The sequence below is a fragment of the Humulus lupulus genome, chromosome 1 (genome assembly GCF_963169125.1).
Source record: "Humulus lupulus chromosome 1, drHumLupu1.1, whole genome shotgun sequence".
In the NCBI taxonomy this organism is placed as follows: Eukaryota; Viridiplantae; Streptophyta; class Magnoliopsida; order Rosales; family Cannabaceae; genus Humulus; species Humulus lupulus.
The window spans coordinates 68,828,961-68,853,600 of NC_084793.1; the positions used below are offsets into that span (position 1 = coordinate 68,828,961).

Genomic DNA, 24,640 nt, shown 5'->3' on the forward strand with positions numbered 1-24,640 from the left:
CCCAATACTCCGTCTTTGGGATCCTTACTGGCTAAGAAGACTCTTTTGAGGACCAGGTCGCCAACGCTAAAGGCGCGTTTTCTGACCTTCGAGTTGAAATAATGAGTGAAATTTTGTTGATAATGCGCGAGCTGTAGCTGTGAATCTTCTCGTCTTTCATCAATCAGGTTGAGGGACGCGCAGAGAAATTCGTGATTGCGGTTTTGGTCAAATGCCTATACTTTATGTGAGGCTACCTTTACTTCGACAAGAAGGACTGCCTAACTCCCGAAAGCCAGGGAGAAAGGAGTATGACCCGTCGGCGTTCGATGTGAGGTCCGGTATGCCCACAGTACCTAGGGGAGCTGTTCTGGCTAGACTCCCTTGGCTTCGTCCAGTCTTTTCTTAAGGCTTGCCTTCAACGTCTTATTGACGGCCTCGACCTGCCCATTTTCCTGGGGGTAGGCCACGGAGGAGAAGCTTTTTACAATGTCATGCCTCTCACAGAATTCAGTGAAGAGGTCGCTGTCGAACTGCATTCCATTATCTGATACGATCTTCTTTGGCAGCCCGAATCGGCAGATAATGCTTTTGACCACGAAGTCGAGGACTCTTTTTGAAGTGATTGTTGCCAGGGGCTCTGCTTCTGCCCACTTAGTGAAGTAGTCGATAGCCACCACTGCATAACGAACTCCTCCTTTTCCAGTAGGGAGGGCACCAACCAAGTCAATCCCCCAGACCGTGAATTGTCACGGGGATGAGATCATCTTCAGCTCGACCGGGGGAGCTCGGGCAACTGTGGCAAATCGCAGGCACTTGTCACATTTTTTAACGTAGGAGATCGAGTCCTTTGACAGAGTGGGCCAGTAATATCCTTGCCTTAAGATCTTCAGGGCCAAGCTTTGCCCCCGAGTGTGATCTCCGCAAAAACCCTCGTGCACTTCCTGCAAAATAGTCTTCGCTTCGCTTGGCAGAACACACCGTAGGAGAGGTAGAGAGTGTCCACGCCGGTATAATATCCCATCTACCACTGTATACCTTGGAGCCTGGTAAAGTACCCGCCTTGCGTCATTTCGCTCTTCAGGTAACTTTCCTGCTGTGAGATATTCGAGGATGGGGGTCATCCAGGTCGGCCTGACGTCGATCATCTCGACCTCCGCCCCGACTTCCTCTATGCTTGGTTTCTCTAAGAATTCTACTGGCACTAACCCCAAAGTCTCCGCCTCCCCGGAGGTAGCGAGCTTTGCCAGGGCGTCCGTGTTGGCATTCTGCTCCCGTGGAATCTGCTCAATTGAGCCACGCTCAAATGCAGACAGCTCGCTTTTTACCTTGGCTAGGTAAGCAGCCATCTTGGTTCCCCGTGCTTGGTACTCTCCTAGCACTTGGTTTACCACGAGCTGGGAATCGCTGTAACATTGGACGGAGCTGGCCTTCAGCTCCTGGGCCACCCTTAGCCCGGCCAGTAAAGCTTCGTATTCAGCCTCGTTGTTGGACGCTTTAAATCCAAATCGCAACGCCGAGTGGAATCGATGTCCTTCTGGGGATATCAATATGATTCCAGCCCGGATTCATTCTCGTTAGACGAGCCATCTACGAAGACCTTCCATGAGGACTGGGGTACGGAGGCCTAGGCTAAGGACGCTTGGGCTGACTCTTCTACAGGATCTTCTCGGAATCCCGTGCACTCTGCCACAAAATTAGCCAGGGCCTGGATTTTTATTGCAGTTCGCGGTATGTACAAAATCTCGAACTGGCTGAGCTCAATAGCCCACTTCAACAGACGTCCCGATGCTTCAGGTTTTTGCAAAACCTACCTTAAAGGCTGGTCGGTTATGACATGTATTGAGTGGGACTGAAAATACAGCCTGAGCTTTCAGGATGCCGTGATAAGACAGAAGGCCATCTTCTCCATCAACAGATACCGGGACTCAGCTCTGAGAAGCCTCTTGCTGATGTAATAGACTGACTTCTAAGAGCGGTCTTCTTCTCAGACTAATACGGCGCTAGCTGCATCTTCCGTGACAGCTAGGTAAAGGAAAAGAGGCCCTCCTGCCGTCGGTTTGGATAATACGGGTGGCTCAGCTAAGTGTGCTTTCAGGTCGAGGAAGGCATGCTTGCACTCCTTGGTCAACTCGAACTTCTTATTCCCTCGGAGCAGGTTGTAGAATGGCAGACACTTGTCGGTAGATTTAGAAATAAACCGATTAAGGGTCGCCACCCTTCCTGTCAGGCCTTGGACGTCCTTTCGCGATCGAGGTGAGGGCAGTTCGAGCAGCGACCTAACCTTATCGGGGTTTGATTCAATTCCTCTGGTATTGACAATGAAACCCAGGAACTTTCCTGACGCGACCCCGAACGTGCATTTTTGTGGGTTAAGCCTCATGCCGTACTCTCTCAATATCTTAAAGCATTCATCTAGATCAGAAACATGGTTATCGGTAGTCTTCGACTTGACCAGCATGTCATCAACATACACTTCCATGTTCTTCCTGATCTGGTTGGCAAACATCCTATTTACCAACCTCTGGGAAGTAGCTCCGGCGTTCTTCAGCCCGAAGGGCATGACCTTGTAACAATAAACATTGGTCAGGGTCATGAAGCTAGTGTGCTCCTGGTTCGCTGGATTCATGGCGATCTGATTATAGCCCGAATATGCATCCATAAAAGACATGAGCTCGTGCCCCGCCGTGGCGTCTACCAGTTGGTCGATCCTCGGCAAGGGGAAGCAATCTTTGGGGCAGACTTTGTTCAGATCGGAGAAGTCGATGCAGGTCCGCCATTTCCCGTTGGGCTTCGGGACCAACACAGGATTGGCGACCCAGATCGGGAACTTAGCCTCACGGATAAAGTCGCACTTTAATAGCCGGGCTACCTCCTCTTCTAGGGCCTCAGCTCGGGTTGTTCCTAGGCGCCTCTGTTTCTGGGACTTCGCCGACACGCTTTTATCCAAGTGGAGGGTGTGCATGATGACGCTCGGACTGATCCCCACCATGTCTTCATGAGACCATGCGAACACGTCCAGGTTCTTCTACAGAAACTTAATCAGCTCCGCCTTCCTTTTGCCGCATAGATTTTTTCCGAGCTTTACCATCCGCGAGGGATTTTGTGGATCGATATTTACCTCCTCGAGCTCTTTGATAGCTTGGAGATCGGATTTATCCTCGCCAATTCTGGGGTCGATATCATCACTTAAGATGATACTTTCCCCTTCGGCATTCTGAGGTTTTTCAATCTCAAGGCCAGGCGCAAGCCCCTGAGATTCCTCACTTCCGTCCTGGACGGTCATTGTTAACTGCCCAGGTTTTAATTTTCCCTTCATAGAAATGTTGTAGCATTCCCTGGCAGCAAGTTGATCGCCACGGACCGTGCATATCCCCGAGGAAGAGGGGAATTTTAGCGCGAGGTGGTGGATGGAGGTAATGGCTTCAAATGCTATTAGTGTACGTTGACCCAAAATGGCATTGTACGTGGCGGGACAATCGATGACCACAAACTCGAGGAGTTTTGAGACTGTCCGAGGTCCCTCTCCCAAGGTGATCACCAGCTCGATCGTTCCTATAGCCGCCGCCCCTTCTCCAGAGAATTCGTATAGCATCATGGAGGTGGCTTTCAGCTCAGTGACAGACAAACCCATCTTTTCCAGCGTAGACCGGAACAGTAGGTTTACCGAGCTCCCATTATCGACCAGTACTCTCCTAACCCTCCGATTAGCGAGCTGAACAGCTACGACCAGAGGGTCGTTATGAGGGAACTGGACGAGGCTGGCATCTTCTTCAGTAAATATGATTGGTTGCCTCTCCAGTCGTTGCTGCTTTGGTAGATGCTCCTCAGGGACGAACTCCACTCCATTATGAGCCTTAAGTTCGTTGACGTATCTCTTTTGGGTACCTCTGCTCGTGCCAGCCAGATGGGGACCTCCAGAGATCGAGGAGATCTCTCCTCCTATCACGGGAGGAGGGACGTCCTGATCTACCCGAGACCCGGGCTGACTTATCAGGACTTCCGAAGCTGGATGGCCGGCGGGAACTCTATTCCGCACATACTGAGCCAAGGGTCCGGCTCTGATGAGAGTCTCAATCTCATCCTTCAGGTGCCTACAATCATCGGTATTGTGGCCAATGTCGTTGTGGAACCGACAAAACTTGGAAGGGTCTCTCTTACCCTTCTGGTGCTTCAGTGGTTCCGGCTTCTTCCAGGGGAGGCGAGCAGAATTTGCTAAGAAAATGTTCTCCCTAGAGTGGGTGAGCTCGGTATAAGTCGCGTAGACCGGCTTAAATTTTTCTATGGACTTGTTTTTCTTTGGGCCGTGTTGGCCGCCTTCGCTGCTCCCCTTTCTCTTGCCTCCACCAAACTGGTTATTCCGTGTAACGATTTGTGTCGCTGCCACGGCGTCCGTTCCCACTCCAGCGGGCTGTTCAGGGGCCTGGCTGGTTCCTGCAGCTGATGCCCGTGCCTCCTCCAAGTTGATCCATCCCTGGGCCCTATTTAGGAATTCATTTACAGTGTTGACTCCCTTCCTCTGTATCTCTTCCCAGAGTCCTCCTCCGACGAGGATCCCGATCCTCAAAGCCATGATCTTGGAGCTGTCATCTGCGTCTCTGGACCGAGCAGCGACGTTCGCGAATTTGCTCAGGTAAGCCTTCAGAGGCTCGTCGGGTTGCTACCTTACATTCACCAGGGTATCGGCCTTGACGCGGGCAGCCTGAGAAGCTCAGAATGCTCTCTTGAAGTCAGCAGAGAAGGGTTTCCACGAGCTGATTGACTGCTTCTTACTCTGTTTGAACCATTGTCTGGCCGGCCCAGTCAAGGTGGAAGGAAATATTAGACATCTCAGCTCGGGACCAATGTTGTGGGCCATCATCAAGGTATTGAACATACCCAAATGATCTGACGGGTCCCCGTCTCCGTTGAACTTGGACAAGTGAGGCATACGGAAACCAGGTGGATACGCCGTTGCTGCTATGCTGGGGGCGAAGAGCTCAAGTTCGTCCCCTGAATCGTACTCATCTTTTTCTTTTTCTGATAAGAGCTTCCTCATCAGCTCCTCCATCTGAGCTAGACGCTCAAGGGTTTTGTCCTGACTTCCTTGGTTGTTCCGGGGCTGTTCAACAACTCCGGATCCATTGTACGCGTTTGGCTGGTTATTGTCCCTCCTATCTTGAGATAGGTTATATGGGATGTTCCTGCTGTCACGTACTTCGGACAGGTCTTCCCTTTGGCGAGCACGGCTGCCGTTTCCAACTGGGTCTCCTCTTTGAGAGTTTAGGCGATCTCGGAGGTCGCCCCTCGGGGCGGCCTGGGGACTTTGCGCCGAGCTCAAGCGTTGGCGCAGGTCTCCGCCGGAGAGGTCACTTCGACGGCTTCCGGTCCAATAGCTTCCATTTGAGAAGCTCGGAGCCCGCCGCTGGGGATGAGGATCCGGGACTTCTCTGGGTGCCCGGCTATGATGGGAAGGTCCGACGGAAGGAGGATTTCTCCTACTGCTCCCATGAGCCGGAATGTCTCGGACTGGCTGGGGAGGAGACGGGTATCTTATTGGTGAAGGAGGATGCTTGACCGGGGATGCGATCCCAGTCTCGTCAGGGCGGATCAAGTTAGGTCGCGGCCGCTCTGCTCTACCATCCTCCGCGTCTTGTGTTCGGCGGTCTGAGCAGGGTGTAGGATGGCTGGTCGGGGTGGGCTGTCGTTGCGAGCCCTCCCCGGATCTCCTTCGCGAGCTTCCTTGGGCCCTCTTGGGTGCGCTCGAGGGCGGGAGTGAGCTGGGAGTTGATGTCTGGACCGATCGACTGTACTACTGCTTGGCCCTAGGAAGTTCCTCAAATGTGGTTTCCCGGTGGTGCGATGTGGGAGTGGAATTTAATGTTGGGGGTCTGACTGACCGATTGGGTCTGGACCGATTACCCTGGCGGGACTAATGAGTCTCGCCTTGCCTCTTTCCGACGTTGGCGTCGGTTGTAAGAGGAGGTAGTCGGGCCAGAACCTCTTGAATTTGTTGGTTTGCTTTCGTTAGCTGACTCCTCAGCTGTGCATTTTCCATTTCCACCGCCGTGTAAAAATCTGGGTTCTGATTGGGCGGTCGGGGAGCCGAACTTCCAGTATCGTCTTGGCCTATTGGTTGCTTGCCCGGCCGCTGCTGAACCTCAGGGTTCTGATCATCAGACATGGCGGCATGATGGGCCTCCTGCCCATCATGTTGGTTCGCCTCGTTACCATGTCTTGAGCGAGTGACTACCATGGTTGGGTATTTGTGATAGCACCACTCTAACAGGCTCTCAATGAAAGCACCAAACTGTTGACGTAGTTCTTCGGCAACATTTAATTATAAGAATAAGGAGAGGGATTAGTGCTAAATAATGAACCGTAATAGATGAATGATCTCAAAGTAAAATGATAACACGAATACTTTTTTAGGTAGTTCAAAGGTTAAAATCCTTCTAGTCCACCAGCCAATATTATTGATATCTCTCAGATATTCTTTACAGGGTATTTCTTTACAAATTAGAATCCAACCCCTTGCAACTCCCAGGGTCTCCATATTTAAAGGGAGAGGGCACCTGGGAGTTGGCAAGGGAGGTCATCCTGTGACCTTCTTACCCATCATGTCACTTCTGTGACATTCATGATTAATTCCTAAAACCTGACAATGAAGTGTGGTCTAATCAATAGGTAAAGGGGACAATGGGCCGCATGGCCCAACCCAGTCGTGGGTGCCTGAACACGCACGTTTATGCTGCGTGTCCGAGAATTCAGGGATGGATCAGACACGTGATGTATGATATATGCACGTTTACATTGCGTGGTTGACTTTATAAAAGGTCAGATGTGCTAACTCAAGCTCGTACCCCGAGCTTGATGTAATATCAGCCCGTGACATTCACACTGCTGACCCGATGCCTTAATAATCGCAATAAATCTTTGGTTACCTCGAGCTAAAGAGGTAGAACCTTTCAGCAGCAGCTCCGGGTAGGTGGCTTCCACGTGGCCGATATAATTATGCCATTTCTCAGCTCGCTAATAGCCCGTGGATATTTAGGGCGTACAGAAAGAAAATAATATGTTGGAGGGATGTACAACGTAAAGTGTAAGAGAAAAAAAAATTGTAGGCCATAGAGAAAGATGAAGAATGAAAGATCTAGTGGGAAAATGGTGTGCGATAGTATTTCAGTAAAAGTATGCAATATTTGTTATCTGAAATTATAAATAATCTAAGAAATGGAAGAATAAAAGGCTAGATACATGACCGCCCTCTCCCAATATTAGGCACATATTTTCATAATGGTTTTCCCCTAAGTTTCTACAAACAAACAATATTTGAACTTTACCTTCAATTTCTCAATGACCACCCTCCTCTATAGGCTAGATTGTTGACTAAGTTTTTCGTCAACTTCATCAAGTATATAAAGAAATGCTTGATTATAAAATGAAAGGCTCATATTTAAATGGTTCGGGTGATTAGGATTTCACCGTACATCTACTATGTGTGTATTAGAAAGAAGAACTTGCAAAGCTCCAACCCTTTAGAAATGTTGGTAGTATGTGCATGCAACCAAAAACCCTTTCTTTACAAGTGAGACACTCAACCCTTTTTATAGTCGGATGAGAGATTATGAGCAATTAACTAAGGCTAGATTACACTATGAGTGTTGATCCCTCGTTTTCATGGGATGTACAAGAGTTTTGCAATAAGAAAATCAGGATGAAGATTCCTCAGGGGAGGATTGAACATGCTAGCTAAGCAATCTGCATGTCCCTCTAGTTCGTTATAGCTTTTTGAGGCTCTTTAAGGGTTCTTCGTGAGCAATTAGTGCATTGAGAACGTGCACCAAGCTATCAAGTGGTGGGTACATGCCTTTTAAGGAAGATTGCATATTATCCCCAATATTTGTATTGTTGGTTGTACGGATGGGGCCACATGCTCTATAAGCCTTCACTACTGTCATAGGTGATGGGTGTGTTTGTTGGTGATCCCAAGTGTCCCTGAAATGACACGTGGAGGTAAATTCCCGAATGGGAGTAGGAATTGGGAAATTCCTGACCAGGGGCAGGCACTAAGAGATCCTCGACAACGTGTTCCCATCTTTCCAGAGATTTGATTATTCCAAGTAAATTTCCTGTTCTCTGTCCTTGTACTCTGTTCCCCGAATACGTTATTCAGGTGGGTGACTGTGTTCTTTCTTCCAGAGGGTACACGTGTCATATTCTGGGGAAAATACGTACAACAAGTACATTTCAATCAAACCTCATAACTTGATTGTGCATATATTTGTTTTATTTTGAAATGAAAAAAATTGTGATAAGTTTTTTTAAATAATATTTTTTATTGAGAGTGCTAATTATATTTAATTTTATTTAAATAAAAAATTATAAAAGCTAAAAAAATTATTTACTAATAACTAATTTTTTACTAAAAAATATTTAAAAGGTATTATTTTTTGAAAATTGAGAATTTTTTAGGGGATTGAATGGGCTTGGCAAAATGGTTTGGTTTTATTTGCTTTTAAATAAGAGAATTTTACAAAAATATGGAAAATGAAAAGATACTTTCTATATTTATGGGCAAAAAAGTAATTGCACAAAACATGGTCATCGATCGAGAAAACAAACTTGAAATATGGAATATACATATAATAAGGAAACCAATTACCATAAAAAAACTTAAAAAATTAATGCAAAAAAAGTTGTATCTAAAAAAAAAAAATCTTATAGCACAAAGAACTACAGAACAGAGAAGTTCACGTTCAAGAAGATTCAACCTAGAAGATCTGATTGTCACATACACCACGACCAACTGATCTAATTGTCTTCTTCTTCTTGTTGTTTTAATGTTATTATTTTTGTTTTTCTTGTTCTTGTTCTTGTTCGGATTTTTTTTTTCTTCCAGCCCTAACTATAATTGATTACCATCACAATTTGCTCAAGTTTTTTTATTCAGATTTGATTTTTTTTCCAGACCTGTTTAAGTAACCAGGTACCATGGTGATTGTTTTTTTTTTATTAAAATATTATTTTTTTTAGACCTAGTTGTAACCAGTTACAATAACGATCAATTTATATTTTTTTTAGATCTGATTTTGTTTTTATAGCTGACTAAGTCACCAGGTACAATGACGACTGTTTTTTTTTAGAATTTTTTTTAAACCTAGTTATAACTAGTTACGATTATGATTAGTTTGGATCCTATTTTTTTTTCAAGTCTTGCTAAGTAATCGATTACCATCGCAACTAGTTCCTTTTTTTTCAAATATTTTTTTTCTAGACCTACTTGTAACCAGTTACCTACCTTCACGATCAATTTAGTTTATCTTTTTCACATCATTTTTTTCTTCCAAATCTCACTAAGTAACCAGTTACAATTCAGTTGATATTTTGATAATGATACAATACTAAAAAAAATAAAAATTGTTTTTATTATTGTAACTAATTATCACCACACCACTTAAAAAATAAAATGATTTTGATAGTGGTAACCAGTTATCATACATCACTGAAAAAAATTAATAGTAGCATACAATTAATACAACATAAAAAAAATAAAAATTGTTTTGATAGTTGTAACCAGTTACTCTAGAGAAAATATTGAGAAGATAAAAAAAATGGAAGAAAAGAAGAAAAAATATGAATAAAAAACATGGTAAAGAAGGTCTCGATTTTTTTTCAAAAAATAATATAAAAAATATTTTATAAAACATGAATAATAAAAAATATATTATAAATAGACTAAAATTATAAAAATAATTTTAAAACATATTAAAATTAACTACTAAAATTGTATAAAAATAAAATATAGTATACAAATATATGGAAAAAACTCTCATAAAAATGTAAAATATATATATATATATATGTATATATATATGCCACAACAAACTTAAGAAAAAAAAATCTCATACTTAGTGTAAATTCCTCTTTAAACAAAGAAAGAAATGAGTCCAACTCCAAACAAAAATTGGAACGTACTGTATTCTGTTATAAAATGTTAAATCATAATTGGTCAAAACAGTACCGGGGCGCGCCAAACATCACCAGCAGGCGACCTAATCCATCCAGACTAAAGCTAGACTAATAAATAGTATAATCAATAATAACAGGATAAGGGAAGAAGAAGAAGAAGAAGGCAAAACCAGTTTCACTACTCACTTCCATTCTTCTTCTTACTCTAATGGCCGCAACACTAAGCAACTGTTGCTTCTCTGCTCTCAACTCCACCGTTAAGCTTCGTGGTTGCTCTGTTTCTACTCGACCCGCCTTCTCTACGCTGCAAACTTCCCTTTCTTCACTCACTCCCAATAATTACAAGAACAGACTTTGTCGTTCCACCAAAGCCTCGTCTTCATCTTCTGCTCATTTTGGCAGAGAGGTAAACCCTACCTTTCCCACTTGTTTTCTTCTTTTAAATTGTATGAATGTAATCCTGGTTTGAAAAACGCAGAAGGAATCTGTTAGTGGAAAAGAATTTCGAGGAAGGAGAGATGAAAGGCCGTCTATATACGCAGATGGGTCTAAAAGTAGAGGAGATGGCGGAAAAGCTCAAACTACAGCTTTTAAATCTTTTGGAATGCAGAGGAAGGACAAGAAAGAGAAGGAGAAAGAGTCTGTGTTCGATAGAAAAGAGCAGCAGGTATGATGTTTCTCAGGAGTGTACACACACATTTTGATATATATATAAAAAGTTGTGGTGCTCTTAAACGGATGTAGTGTTAAGATAGTTTAATTATGTGAATTAGAAAAAGGGTCATGTGGAGAAGAGAGTGAAGAAAGAACACAACTTTTTTAGGAGCCAGTTCGCAGAATGTTTACTTTTTGCCAAAGTTGTTTTCAATGTGTTGTCTTGATTAGAGAATTGTGCTTAATTTCTTCAGGTTGAAGCGGGAAATCTTCAAGATGCAACTTTTCTTAATGCTGTTGTTAAGGTAGAATTCTTTTCTACCCTTTCCGATTTAGCCCTCGGATATATCACAATCATGTTCCAAGGAGGAATGCTGTAACTAATTTGCTATGCTATGTGAACCTGTTAGCACATTTATGTTTTCTAATTTGAGATTGAATTTTGTTGAAGCAGCTGTTATTTAACATCTGATGAGCTCCTTGACTTGATGGGCATACTAATTATTATTGGACTGTTGTAATTATGAATGTCATCATCTAAATGATAAAATCATGCGGAATATATATATATATATATTTTTCTGTGCAATCTCTGACTTCTTTGAAGTGTATGTGTGTGTTTTTTTTTTTTTTGTTAAAGGTTTACTGCACCCACACTGAGCCCGATTACTCTCTTCCTTGGCAAAAACAAAGACAATTTACAAGTACCGGAAGGTAAGTTTGTGACATTAGTCTGTTTACTTGACTAATTTTAATAGTGAAATAATATATTTTTAGGTAAAGCTATATCTTTCTTTATGCAGTGCTTTTATGATCGGTGACGGGAAACTTTTGACAAATGCACATTGTGTTGAACACGAAACACAGGTAAACACGCTACATTGTTTGTGTTGTTATAGCTAATAAGACATCGTTATTGTAAAATAATGTTTCTACAAAGCTTATGGAAATTGGTTTATTGAAAACGCCATTTGGTTGATGAACTTGTCTAACCATTCTCTCAACTAAAACAATAGTCATTCTTATATGATTTTTGAGACAGCGATCACACATGCCATAGCAATTTATTATATGCTTTTATTTATCAGTGATTGATAATATCAGATTCGTAATATATATATATATCTTTGGTTTTTGTAAGTAACTACTCCCTGAGCCCAAGATAATTTGGATCCTTTAATTTCGTGGATTGAGAAAGTGTGTAGTTAGCAAATCGAGTTGCTGGACCTGGTATTGTTTTGGTAAATTTGCACAACAATGTGTGCTACTGCCAACTGATTTTTCTTATATCTTTGAAATGATTTCAGGTTAAGGTGAAAAGAAGGGGAGATGACACCAAATATGTTGCCAGGGTATATCTTCTAAACACACACACACACACACATATATAAACATTTTTTATGACAGGCTTATCCAATTTGAATGAGTCTAAGCCGTTTCATTTATTTGTTATAGTAACTGATTTGTTTTCATCTTCTTCATTGTTTTTAAATTAAGAAAATAATAGTATTTGGTTAAATTGGTCCTTTGATATCATTGATAAAGTAGGCATGCAGCTTACTTTCCTCTTCTTAAACCAACTGCAGGTTTTAGCTAGAGGTGTTGATTGCGATATAGCTTTACTCTCAGTAGATAGTAAGGAATTCTGGGAAGGAGCCGAACCCCTTGAATTGGGACGTTTGCCACATCTTCAGGTTTAAATTACATTTATTTCCTTTCTTTAGTGTGATGGTGTTATATTAATTTAATGTAAATTGATTCTTTGTTTAGTTGCCAAATAGCTTTAGGTTTATTAATATATTTTACAATTTTAAACTACCAATATTAAGTGTACAAAGTGTGGTTCCATGACATTCAGGGTTTATAGTAATTTGTTCTGTTTATTTTTCATTATTCCTGGTTTGGCATGAATATGACATCATATATACTAACATAAGGGATTCTCATTATATACCTCACACTGAATCTTAATTCTATACGTGATTATCTCAAATGACACTAATTTCTTTGTCTTAATATCAGTCAAATTTATGTACTACCTGTACAATTTCCTCAAATGTAGCTATAATATTAATTTACTTTATAGATGTTATATAAAGATTTAGAATACAGAACTGTCTAATCAATTTATACTGTGTCATTGTGTGTATTTAAGCATTGTGTCATTCTTAATGAGCAGGATGCAGTAACTGTTGTAGGATATCCCCTTGGAGGAGACACCATCTCGGTGACGAAGGGTGTTGTATCACGAATAGAGGTATGATCTCCTACCTGAGTGCAATCATATGATTTATGGATCTTCAAATGCAATCATATGCAGTAATGCTCATTTGATTATGCCATTCATAACCACTTTGATGTTTTCTGGTATTGTCTCGTGTTATGCTGGTGTCAGAGTTTACTTTAGTTTCTTATGCTGGTGTCAGGTTACATCTTATGCACATGGATCATCTGATTTATTGGGCATACAAATTGATGCAGCAATAAATCCTGGTGCGTTGTATCTGCAATTCATGGTTCTATTTGTTTGTATTATTGCTTTGTCAATTTAGATTTTTTCTATTATAATTATTCAGCTGCCTCAAACCTTTTTAGCCATATCTTATGCTTCCTTAGATTTTAGGTAATAGTGGTGGTCCTGCATTCAATGACCATGGGGAGTGCATTGGGGTGGCGTTTCAGGTAAACTTTCTGGCATGCTGTCAAATTTTATTTTTGCTCTGTGACCCCCCCTCCCTCTCCTCTCCTCTTCTCAGACTCTGCACAATTTTGTCACTCATCAATTTGTTTCTCATTTTTATTTTATTTATCATTTATGAAGGCAGTAAAAGCCTGTTCTTTCTTCCCAACATGTTCCCATATTATTTGTTTACAAGACACTTCCTTTAGGTCTACAGATCTGAAGAGGCTGAGAATATTGGATATGTTATTCCAACTACAGTTGTCTCTCATTTTCTGGATGACTATGAGAGGAATGGGAAGTACACTGGTGAGAAGCTCTTTATGTTCATCTATTTTGAGGGAGTATCTTCTCTCTTTCTCTTCCCTTGTGATTGGGGTCAATTTATTGCTTGATTGTGCCAACTTAATTGGAATCCCATTTCCCAAATTATGTATGAATCCCTTGACTTTCAGGTTTCCCTTCTCTTGGCCTATTATTGCAAAAGTTGGAGAATCCAGCACTACGTGCTTGCTTGAAAGTAAAGTCTAGTGAGGTATGTTACAGCGTCTAAAGCATTAATTGGATGCTTGAAAGTACAGTCTAAAGTAAATTTTATCGAGTTTTTTTTATTAAGAAAATTTCATATTTTGAATTAGGCTTAATGGTAATATGGAGCTAAACATATGTTCTAAAGTGAACATGCAACGAAATTGGTGTAGATTGAAATATATACTATGTTAGACTACAGTGACCTTTTTTTTAACTTCATGGCTTGTGTTAGAGAAGTGTTTTGTTGGTTGTTCAATATGTTGCTTACCTATGAGAATATTATTATCATGAACTCATGGAGGATTTGATTCTTACACACTGGGCAGCCAGCATCTTCATTCTGAAGTAAAGAAAAAGGACAAATTTTATATATGGGAGGTTTAATGTCAGACCATCCTTGATTCTTGTATATGCTATGATAATCTAGGTTCACATTCACCTAATTCATTTGAATGCCTCAGGTTTTCCCTTCATTTTATGTCTTCTGCAGGGTGTTCTGGTGCGTAGAATTGAGCCCACAGCAGATGCATATAATGTCTTAAAGCAGGTACGCTGACCAGTTGTTGGTCCTAGGACTTTTGTGTAAAAGTTGTACATGGACTACTTGAGACAGTTACCTAATGGGGAACCATAAATCACTATTTCAGGACAGCTTTTTGTTCAGTGGTTAACATTGACTTGTACATTTGAATATCATGAATTTGGACTGGATTTGTAGGGACATTTGAAAAATAAAGTGGGAACATAAAACCTAGAAAAACTGACACCATATTTGCACAGAAAGGACACCTGGAATATATTTTTTCTTGAGGGTCAAAACAGCTGCTAAAGCATGTGTATTGTTCATTTCAAAGTTCTCTAAAAGACTTAATAATCATGGAATTTACTGCTTATGTGTCTTTACATATTCTATTTCTGAATTTTGTTTTAGTTTTCTATGGTTAATACTTGTTACTTTAGCACTGAAAAAAACCCGTAAGTATTTGCTCGACCTTCTGCAGTGTCAAAATATCTCAAATTTAGTGACATAGTAAATCTTCCTCTTTTACAGGGGGACGTGATTGTAAGTTTTGATGATGTTCGTGTAGGATGTGAAGGAACAGTGCCATTCCGATCAAATGAGCGTATTGCTTTCCGATATCTCATAAGTCAAAAGTAATGCATTCTGATCTATGAAAGTTTTATTTAAAAAGCTTTATTCATGTTGCTTTTTATATTGAATATAGAGACAGTAGCAACAATATTGAATATCCTACTTCCCTCATCCATGTTTTTCTTACTTTTAGGCCATTAAATTAATTAAATAATGCGCCGGTGCTCGTATACAGATTTGCTGGCGATGTTGCAGAGATAGGTGTTATTAGAGCTGGGGAATTTATGAAAGTTAAGGTAGTTCTAAATCCACGAGTGCATTTGGTAAGTTAGTCCGATGCAGCTATATAGTGGTTCTTGTAGCTAATCAGTTAGGTGTTATCACAAAATTTTGTAATCCCAATTAGTTTATTTTCCTTGTACTAGGTTCCATATCATATTGATGGAGGTCAACCTTCCTACTTGATCATTGCTGGTTTGGTGTTTACCCCTCTCTCAGAGCCACTAATAGAGTATGTCACATTTGTTTTATGACACTTGGAAACATAGTGAATGTTTTCTTAGAAGTGTTCTTTACCTTTTAGATTGTTCTTGCTGATAGCATTTGCACTTTTTATTTTATTTTGTTAATTTCCTTCTAATAATTTATTCTTTGGACAGAGAGGAGTGTGAAGACTCCATTGGGGTATGTTGTTATTTATAAAAAGCCAAGTCTTGAGAACACCATGTACTGCTGTACTTGAAAATAAAAGTTGTACCAAAACGCATATTTTATGGTTTCAAGTCTAATGACTTGGCCTCTTTTTTGTTCAGTTGAAACTGCTGACAAAGGCGCGATACTCTTTGGCTAGGTTTAAAGGAGAACAGATTGTACTCTTATCCCAGGTCAGCTAAATTCATTTGTCTTCTACAGTATTCACTAAGTAGTGATATTCTTTTTCCCTTGATCATTACCCTGGAGGAGTCATTTTGCATTATGTGAATTTTTATACAATTAGGACCTTTACTTAGTGCGCTGTTTCTTTTTTGCTTGCTAATAGGTCTTAGCAAATGAAGTCAACATTGGATATGAGGATATGAGCAATCAGCAGGTAAGTTAGGTCTTGATTGATTTAGAATCCCAATTCATTTATATGATTTCAAAAACAATAAAATTGTGGGGCCTAAAAATACTTGATTGGTTCACTATTTTTAAAAACTCATTTCAAATCCAATCCAAATCTATACATTAATTAGCCTTACAAAAAGAAAACACAAATTTATTGGTTTTTGTGTATCCAATCTATTTTTTAGCTTCTACCAATCAGGTTTTTGAAAACATATAATCATTCCTATTTTTGAATATATTTTTTTAATACACTTTTTCAAAATAAATTGTTTTCCAATTAAAGACCAATCAAGCCCTTAACTATTATGGCTGTGTGACCGGTTCCACTTGTTGATGCCAATCACATGCACATTTTGAGTTGAAATGTTTATTGCAGGTTTTGAAGTTAAATGGAACTCGAATAAGGAACATTCATCACTTGGCACATCTTGTAGATTGTAAGTGTTGACGTCCCTTGAGCTTTTTCTTCTCTTGGCTTTGGCTTTTGCTTTGTCTTTCATTTTATTCATATGGTTCTTGCTTGTTTTGTGCACTTAATCAGCATGCAAGGACAAGTACTTGGTCTTTGAATTTGAAGACAACTACATTGTTGTCTTGGAGAGGGAAGCAGCCACCGCTGCTTCATCCTGCATTCTAAAAGATTATGGCATTCCATCAGAAAGATCTTCCGATTTGTTGGAACCCTACGTAGATTCGGTGGGAGACAACCAATCATTAGACAAGGATTATGCTGACAGCCCAGTTTCAAATTTTGAAATCGGTTTCGATGGGCTCATTTGGACATGAATTATTGCTAAGTCTTAAAAGAGGCCATTCTGAAATTTCTCATTGCATCACAAGCAGGAGGGCAGGCATAGTTGGTTTCTCGTAAAATTGGTACCAGACCTGCTTTTCCTTAGTGCCATTTAACAGTTTATTTGGGAGGTTTTTAACTTGGCTTTTTTTAAGTAGATTTTCTGAAAGTCAGTTAAATCAATTTTTCAAATTTATTTTTCTTGTCAAGGAGGGCATCAAGTAGTAATTAGAAGTCGTTGCATCTCAACCCTGAAATAATTCATGTAATTGGCAATGCAATGGCAAAATTATTGAGTTATTTATTATTTGATAAACAAATTGATTATTTATTTATTTAGAGTGGGTTGCGCCTTTTTTATGACAAGCTTTATTAAAAGTAGGCTTTCGATGAAAGAAAAGAAGCAACGAATTAAAGCAGCCAAAAAAAAAAACAATATTGTTGAAATGTAACTCAAGATCTATGCGATCTACTTATTTTACTAATAAAAAGCAAAGTGCCTATTCTTTTTTAACTCCGGGAAAATAAGTGCCTTTTGATTTTGCTTAGATGGATTTTAGCCTAATTATCGTATTTTATCTGACACTGGTAGTCAATTATGAAAATGGGCACTTCAAATCTGAATTGATCATATTTCTTGGCATTTGGTTTTTCTTCAAATCTGGAAAGAAAAAAGAAATAGCCGCCAAATAAGATAGTGTAAAAATTTATAATGCTCTATATAAGATTGCTACCATTGGGTATTAAAACTCGTGGATTCCCGATACCGAGCTACTATTGGTATAGTTTCCAACTCCAACTATGGTCCACGTTTTGCCTTCAAGAGTAAGAGCTACGGATAAGACTGCTAAAAATTATGGAAAGAATGGCAAGACTAACCAGGGAAATCCCCTCCCTTCATAATGCATTCCTCATGAAGTATCCTAATGGGGAGAAGGCAAACCAAAGAATATCCTAAGATATGATTTGATTGATAATTTTAATTTTCATTAGACGAAATTGACTATGAACACAAATTATTGACCATATACTTTTATGCATCGTGTTATGTTTGTGCCCCAAATTCTAAAGGCTCAGCTCAAGAAGCTTTATTATTTGAGGGTTTCCCTTTTGTGTGTACTCTTTGAGTTGTTTTGTTGAAACATTTTTGTATCATTTTTGACATAGTGAATTTCTCTCATTTACATGTGATTTTTTCCTTTTGGGGTTTCAATGTAAATTTGTGTGTGATCTTTATTTTTCTGTTCATTGTTTATTGTTATATTTTCAACAAGTGGTATCAGTGCACATGTTTGATTTAGGCAATGACTTCTGTCAAATATGATATTCAGCTTTTGGATCGTAACACCAAATTTACGCTTTGGCAGGTTAAGATGCGGGCTGTTCTTGCTTAGATGGATTTGGAGGATGCATTACTAGGGATTGATAAAATGCCCTCATCGCTGACTATAGAAGAAAAGGAGCGTAAGGATCGAAAAACCCTATCGCATATCCATCTTCATTTGTTTAATAAGATCTTACAGGACGTCTTGAAGGAGAAAAATGTTGCGATATTGTGGATGAAAGTGGAACAGTTATGTATGACGAAAAAGCTTGACCAGCAAACTGCAAGTGAAGTAGCGTTTGTATTCTCATCATTTCTCACAAGGTACGTCTCTTGTAAATCATTTAACTATGTTTCAGGATATTGTATTTGATTTGGAGTCTATGGAGGTTAAATACGTTGGGGGAGATTCAAGTTTGATTTTGTTGTGTTCGCTGCCATCTTCATTCATATTCAACCTTTAGAGATACCATTTTGTGATACTCTTACCCTGGATGAGGTTTATGGTGCTTTATTTTCAAAGGAGAAGATAAAACATATTATGAATGGTTATGAGGGTCAGGCAGAAAGCCTTACTTTTCATAGATGAACTCAAGGGAGAAGTTTTGGTAGTGATACTAGAGGGAGATTGAAGTCTAATAGTGTAACGCTCTGAGTAGCCAAGACCGTTACACTGTGTATTTATAAAGGTGTGGGACTTGCTAATCAAGTCATTTAGTTAAAAATGTGTCACTGACATCACTAATGAACTAGGGTTAAAATGTTTTGGTTACAGAATATACATTTCATATAATTAAACGTTTTACACAAGGGATCCCAAAAGAAACAGTGTTTGAAAGTCAGTTTACAAAATTTCCAGAGTACAATCCACCGCTAGCCACTCTAAGGGCAAAACAGACATCTATGGTCCTCCCGTTCTTGGTACTTCCTCAACCGTGGCGGCTGATCATGTACATTCTGCCCTCAGAGCTCTCCAATTTAGGGCTGATCAAGCTTGCCCTTGCCTTTACCTGCACCACGTAGCACCCGTGAGCCAAGGCCCAGCAAGAAAATATAACGTTATAGCACAAACAATAATAACAATTGAATAATCTTTAAAGCATGTTCATATACTTAGCATACCACATTGATCACATAGTCCATAGACATAACCAGAGAATCAACAAACCAACACTCAACTATTCAACATAACAAATTCACCAATCAATAATAATGATCAATTCACATGATAATCAGGGTCGACGCCCTTAGGTCGCGCCCTCTGTTTACCCCATTGACTCCGGTCCGCTTAAACCGAGCTCAGTGAATAATAAGTTGTCCTCAGCTACCAATGGCTGAGCCACGCTCTGTGCGCCAACGTAAACTCTAGCACTCTTAGGCCGTTCGTTTATTATTTACATGGCATAATACCATCCTTCATAAAACATTTAAAATAGGGAACCCTTAGTCCCATTATAAATTCACAACCGGGTGCAGTTTTCTTACCTATGTACCGAGCTTCTTGAGCACAGGAATCCTGAGCGCGATCCTCTAACCCGAGCCTCACCGAAAACCTAGTCACAACACACATACATTGCACTCTCATTACTAACCAATTCATAATCATCTCCCGGAAACAATCTCGTGCTCTCAGGACCTCCCGTTTCCCCACACAAGGTAGCGGAAGCGTCCCCCGAGCCCCTTGAGCCAATACCCTAAAAACTCAAATTCCCCTTTCCTGAATTTAGCCTAGCGTCACGGCATAGCCCCATGGGGGCCGCGGCACCCAGAATGGTCCCAAACTCCTGCTTCAACCTAGTGCCACGGCACGGAAGAACAGGGCCGTGGCGCTCATACGCAAACCCAGAAAATTGGGTTTTTCCCAGCATTTTTCCCGAGCCAAAACTCTTCCAAATCAATCCCAAGGTTCACCCAAGTCCCAACTCAACCTAAAACCAGTATAGCAACTTAGAAATCACAACAACAAACCCAATCACACAATCAAAACCAAGAATCACCTAATGGCTCAAAATTCACAAAAACTTAAACCACCCTTTCAAAAACTTAAACCACACCAGATTAAACTTCAGAGATGCATGAAACCCTTACCTCAAGTTGAATTTCGACCTTGAACTGCTTCCCAATCAAATTCCAAACTTAATTCTCTTGATTCCCAAGTTGAACCTCACCAAATCTTCATTTCAATGACCTACAAAATAAAACACAACTCAGCTCACTAATTCAATACTTCCAGCAAGAATTCATCAAGATTTGAATTAAGACTTACCTTTGATCCTAGCTAAACCCTTCATGCTAGAAATCCTCCAAAACCAACACCTTAGAGAGGGAGAAATAAACCGTTTGGGAGAGGAAGAGAGAAAAACTGAAAGTTTTCCTTCAGGTTATTTCCTTCTAATTCCCTTCTACATGCCCCTAGAATCAGTTGCCTTATTGATCAAAATCCCCTTCTATACAAAAGGTCCAAAATACCCCTAAGCTTATTTAAATCCTTAGGTGCCTCCAAGGGCAATTTAGTCATTTCACTCAAATCCCGTTAAGTCCTCAAGTATTCCTAAAAATCCCTGACATGTCTAAACCATTACTAAATTACTAACCACTACCCTATAATTCCCGAACATTTTATAATATTCCCAAAATACCCCTAAGCTCCTCCCGAGCCGGGTATTTGACCCCATTGTGACTTTCTAGCTAGACGACTCCCTAGGATCGTCTCGGGTTGTGCATCACAATTATATCACCACTCACACGTGGTATCAATCACAATATATACAAATATCACATTTATGCCTCAACGGGCTAAAATTACAAATATTCCCCTAGCAACCAAGTGGGGCCCACATGCATTTCATATGTTCATATAATCATACAGGCATGTTTAACACAGAATCATGCATTAAACTGTTTAATTCACACATAAACCATTCGTGCCCTCCCGACACACTAATCAAGACCCTTAAGCCTTATTAGTGATTTTGGGTCGTTACAAATAGTAAAGAAGAAAATTTTGCAACTATAGCAAGAAAAAAAAAGGCATATCAAAACTGATTATTATAAGCTGCAGAATAAGAACAAGAGAGTGATGTGCATAAGAGAATAGAGTTGAAAGTTCTGGCCAAGTCGGTGTTGCAGAAGATAAATATAGTGATGGAAAGTTTCTTGTTGTTTCTGACATTAATCCTAGTGAGGATTTGATTCTTAATTCTGGTTACACATTTCATATGTGTCCTAATAAGGATTTATTTTCAACATATGAGGTTGTGTCTAAAGGTTCTGTGTTGATGGGTAATAATGCATCTTACAAAATTGATGGTATTGGTTCAGTCAAAATTAAGATGTTTGATGGAGTTGTTAGAACTCTTGGTGATGTAAGGCATGTTCCTGATCTAAAAAGAAATCTTATTTCTATGAGTAATCTTGATGCAAAAGGATACAAGTACACTGGTGAAGGTGGAAGTTTGAAGTTAGCAAAGGTGCCCTTGTTGTGATGAAATGACATAAGAAGACAGTTGATTTGTATGTATTGCAAGGTTCTACTATTACAGGTGATGTAATTGCTACTACATCTTTGTCAAACACTGATGTTACTAGAATTTGGCATATACGTCTTGGGAATATGAGTGAGACTAGCATGGCAGAGTTGAGTAAAAGAGGACTACTAAATGGTCAGAGTATTAGTCATTTACAGTTATGTGAGCACTGTGTTTTTGGGAAGCAGAAGAGAGTCAAATTCTTTAAGGGTGTTCACAACACTAAAGGAATTCGTGATTATGTTCACAATGATTTATGGAGTCATTCTACAATACTTTCTAGAGGTGCGAGTTATATGGTGACTATTATTGATGATTTCTCCAGATAAGTTTGGGTGTTTTTTTAAGCATAAGAGTGATGCATTGACTACTTTCAAGCAGTGGAAGACTGTGGAAATACTATATTTACAGTTGTGACTTTATTTCCTCAAATAAAAGGAATGAGTAATAACCCAATTCTAATTTACCTATATTTCATATTTTGAATTTTTTTTTCATTTACTAAGATTCAATATTTTCCTTTTATATTACTGTCATAGCGCGGTTTATATAGCTGTAGTTTTTCAGCAATGTAATAATAAGAAGATGACAGAAAAATATGTTCACGTATCTCTTTGTTTATCTACATGGTATCAAAGCATATTTTCAAATTATTATCCTAGCCATGGTAAAGTACAGTATGGCCGCCAACGAGGAGACTGTAGACAGAAACTACCATCAGTCAAGAAGCTTTTGACAGCAGACATGGAGCTTACAACTCAAGCAATCATGATGTTTCAGAGAGCTCATTTCTACCTATTACATGACACAAACTGAATAGGTAAAATTACATTCAATGGTCACATTCTGTGATGATGTTCGTAAGTGGTTGTGGCAAGGAAGATTATCTCACTAGAGGAGTAACTTAACCAGCAAAGGAGGACCCTCAGTTCAAGAGGTGGAAGGCAGGAACCAACATGGTTATGTCATGACTAATCAATTCCATGACTAACGATGTTGGTGAGGATTTTATGTTGTATGAAATTGCTCAAGAAATATGGGAGTTCGCAAAAGAAATGTACTTTAACAAAGAGGATGATGCAGTGGTGTTTGAGATAGAACGTATTCTTCATGATCTACGTCAAGAAGATCTTCCAGTCACCAAATGTTATAGCCTTCTCAATCAATATTGGAAGCGTTTGGATTTCTTTGAGACTCACGATTGGAACTGTAGTGGACGTGCTACCAAATACAAACAAATTGTGGAGAAGAGACATATTTATAAGATTTTACTATGGCTGAATAAAGAACTTGATGAAGCGTGGGGCAGAATCTTGGCAACCAAACCTTCATCCAATATTCGTGAGGTTGCTTCTGAAGTTCTTCGTTAGGAAATTCGGAAAAAGGTCACAATGGGTTCCAAAATTGCTCAACCCCAGTCAGAAGGTTATGCTCTTGCTGCTTGTGGTCCACCATTTTTCAATAATAATCAAAGGAGAGGAAGACCTTGGTGCGATCACTATAGACGACCAGGTCTGTAACGCCCTACTTCCTTAGAGTCGTTACTAAGTGAGTTAAAAATGTGCCATTAGCTCACTAATCGAGATTTTAGGTTAAAAGTGTAGCTAAGCTGTAATAAAAGTCGTTTAAAGACATTTGATATAAAAATATGGTCATTCATTGAAAACGTAAAGAGTTATACATTTGAGATCCCAAAATACTGTTTAGAAAATACTTTACATCTCAAAATACATTTAAGGTCGACTTAGGCGACAAATCTACCAATACATTACATCTTCCCAAAATAACCCTGGCTGTGGCAGCCAGGTAGGCCGAACATGTACCCGTCGCTCCACGCTCTCCGTACTCATGGTTGGTCGACCTTTCCTTGCCCTTACCTGCACCACAGAGCACCCGTGAGCCGAAGCCCAACAAGAAAACTCAACTCAAAACAAATAACATATGCATAGCAATCCACAACATATAACAAAACAACCAACAGGCTAAACACATAGCAGCCATCGTCGTCCCAGGCGCTTTACCAGGCCTTGGGTTTGCGGTCTTCATCGAGAGGATGACTCCAGCATCCTAGGGGGGGGGGGGGGGGTCTCGCCCTAACGGGCTGCACTCCGTGTGCTCAACGCCAATCCCGACCCCTTGTCATACTCAGCTTCCTGCCGTTCTCGGCCTTCGCTGTTCCCGGCCTTTGCCGTTTCTGGCCTTCGCCGTTCACTCATAAGTATGCATCACATAGCATTATATCAACATATATTTAAACATATACTAAACATAAATGATAGTACTACGCCCTACAATTCAATCAATAGGGCCACACCCTGCAATTCAATCAATAGGGCCACGCTCCGCAATACAAGCATTAGGGCCATGCCCTTCTCTACGTGTACAACAGTTTTCTTACCTGTGTCCCGAGCTATCCGAGCACCGCAATCCCGGGCATAATCCTCTAACCCGAGCCTCGTTGAAAACCTATTCACAACGTATTCATAATAACCACTCATCAAATTCTAATCCAATAAATAATTTTGGAGTATAAATCTAGCCTCCGGGACCTCGGATTCTACCAATCCGGGTAGTAAAATCCTTCCCGAGCCTTAACATGTGAGTTCCTGAGCTAAAAACCTTCAAACAGCTAATATTTTCATTTGAGCCGCAACCCAGCCCCTTAAGGGCCGCGACACGCTCAATTCAGAGGAAAATTGCCTATCTGCTGAAGGACACGGATCGCGGCGCGCTTAGGCAGACAGAGGCTTTCCAGCTTCTTCGACTCACATGGGCCGCGGCGCCTGAAGAACAAGGCTGCGACCCGAGCCCCCAAACCCAGAAAACCAACATTCTTCTTGCGTTTTCCTCGAGCCTAAACCCCAATTTCATATCTCAAACACCAATCAAACCCAGAATTAAGCTTGGATTCCTTATTCACATACCCTAGACAACACAAAAAGTCCATAAACAACTCCATATACTCAACAAACTTCCAAGATCATACTTAGAATCCACTTTC

General features: G+C 40.3%; 1 protein-coding gene across 2 annotated transcripts; it reads left to right on the forward strand.

The window, feature by feature from the left end:
- The first annotated feature begins 9,971 nt into the window (after positions 1-9,971).
- On the forward strand, positions 9,972-17,148 carry LOC133794100 (protease Do-like 2, chloroplastic). 2 transcript variants are annotated; one of them, XM_062231294.1, is made up of 21 exons: positions 9,972-10,336; positions 10,409-10,597; positions 10,839-10,889; positions 11,225-11,298; positions 11,388-11,451; positions 11,892-11,936; positions 12,171-12,278; positions 12,764-12,841; positions 13,011-13,077; positions 13,208-13,266; positions 13,474-13,573; positions 13,720-13,799; positions 14,286-14,342; positions 14,847-14,950; positions 15,124-15,211; positions 15,314-15,399; positions 15,548-15,572; positions 15,701-15,772; positions 15,928-15,978; positions 16,372-16,432; positions 16,537-17,148. In XM_062231294.1, the coding sequence occupies exons 1-21, from the start codon at positions 10,139-10,141 to the stop codon at positions 16,779-16,781; spliced, it is 1,902 nt and encodes a 633-aa protein (XP_062087278.1). In that variant the 5' UTR covers positions 9,972-10,138; the 3' UTR covers positions 16,782-17,148. The 2 variants fall into 2 exon arrangements, with proteins under 2 accessions (XP_062087278.1, XP_062087286.1); XM_062231302.1 differs by having other exon boundaries at positions 10,412-10,597.
- Positions 17,149-24,640: the final 7,492 nt, after the last annotated feature.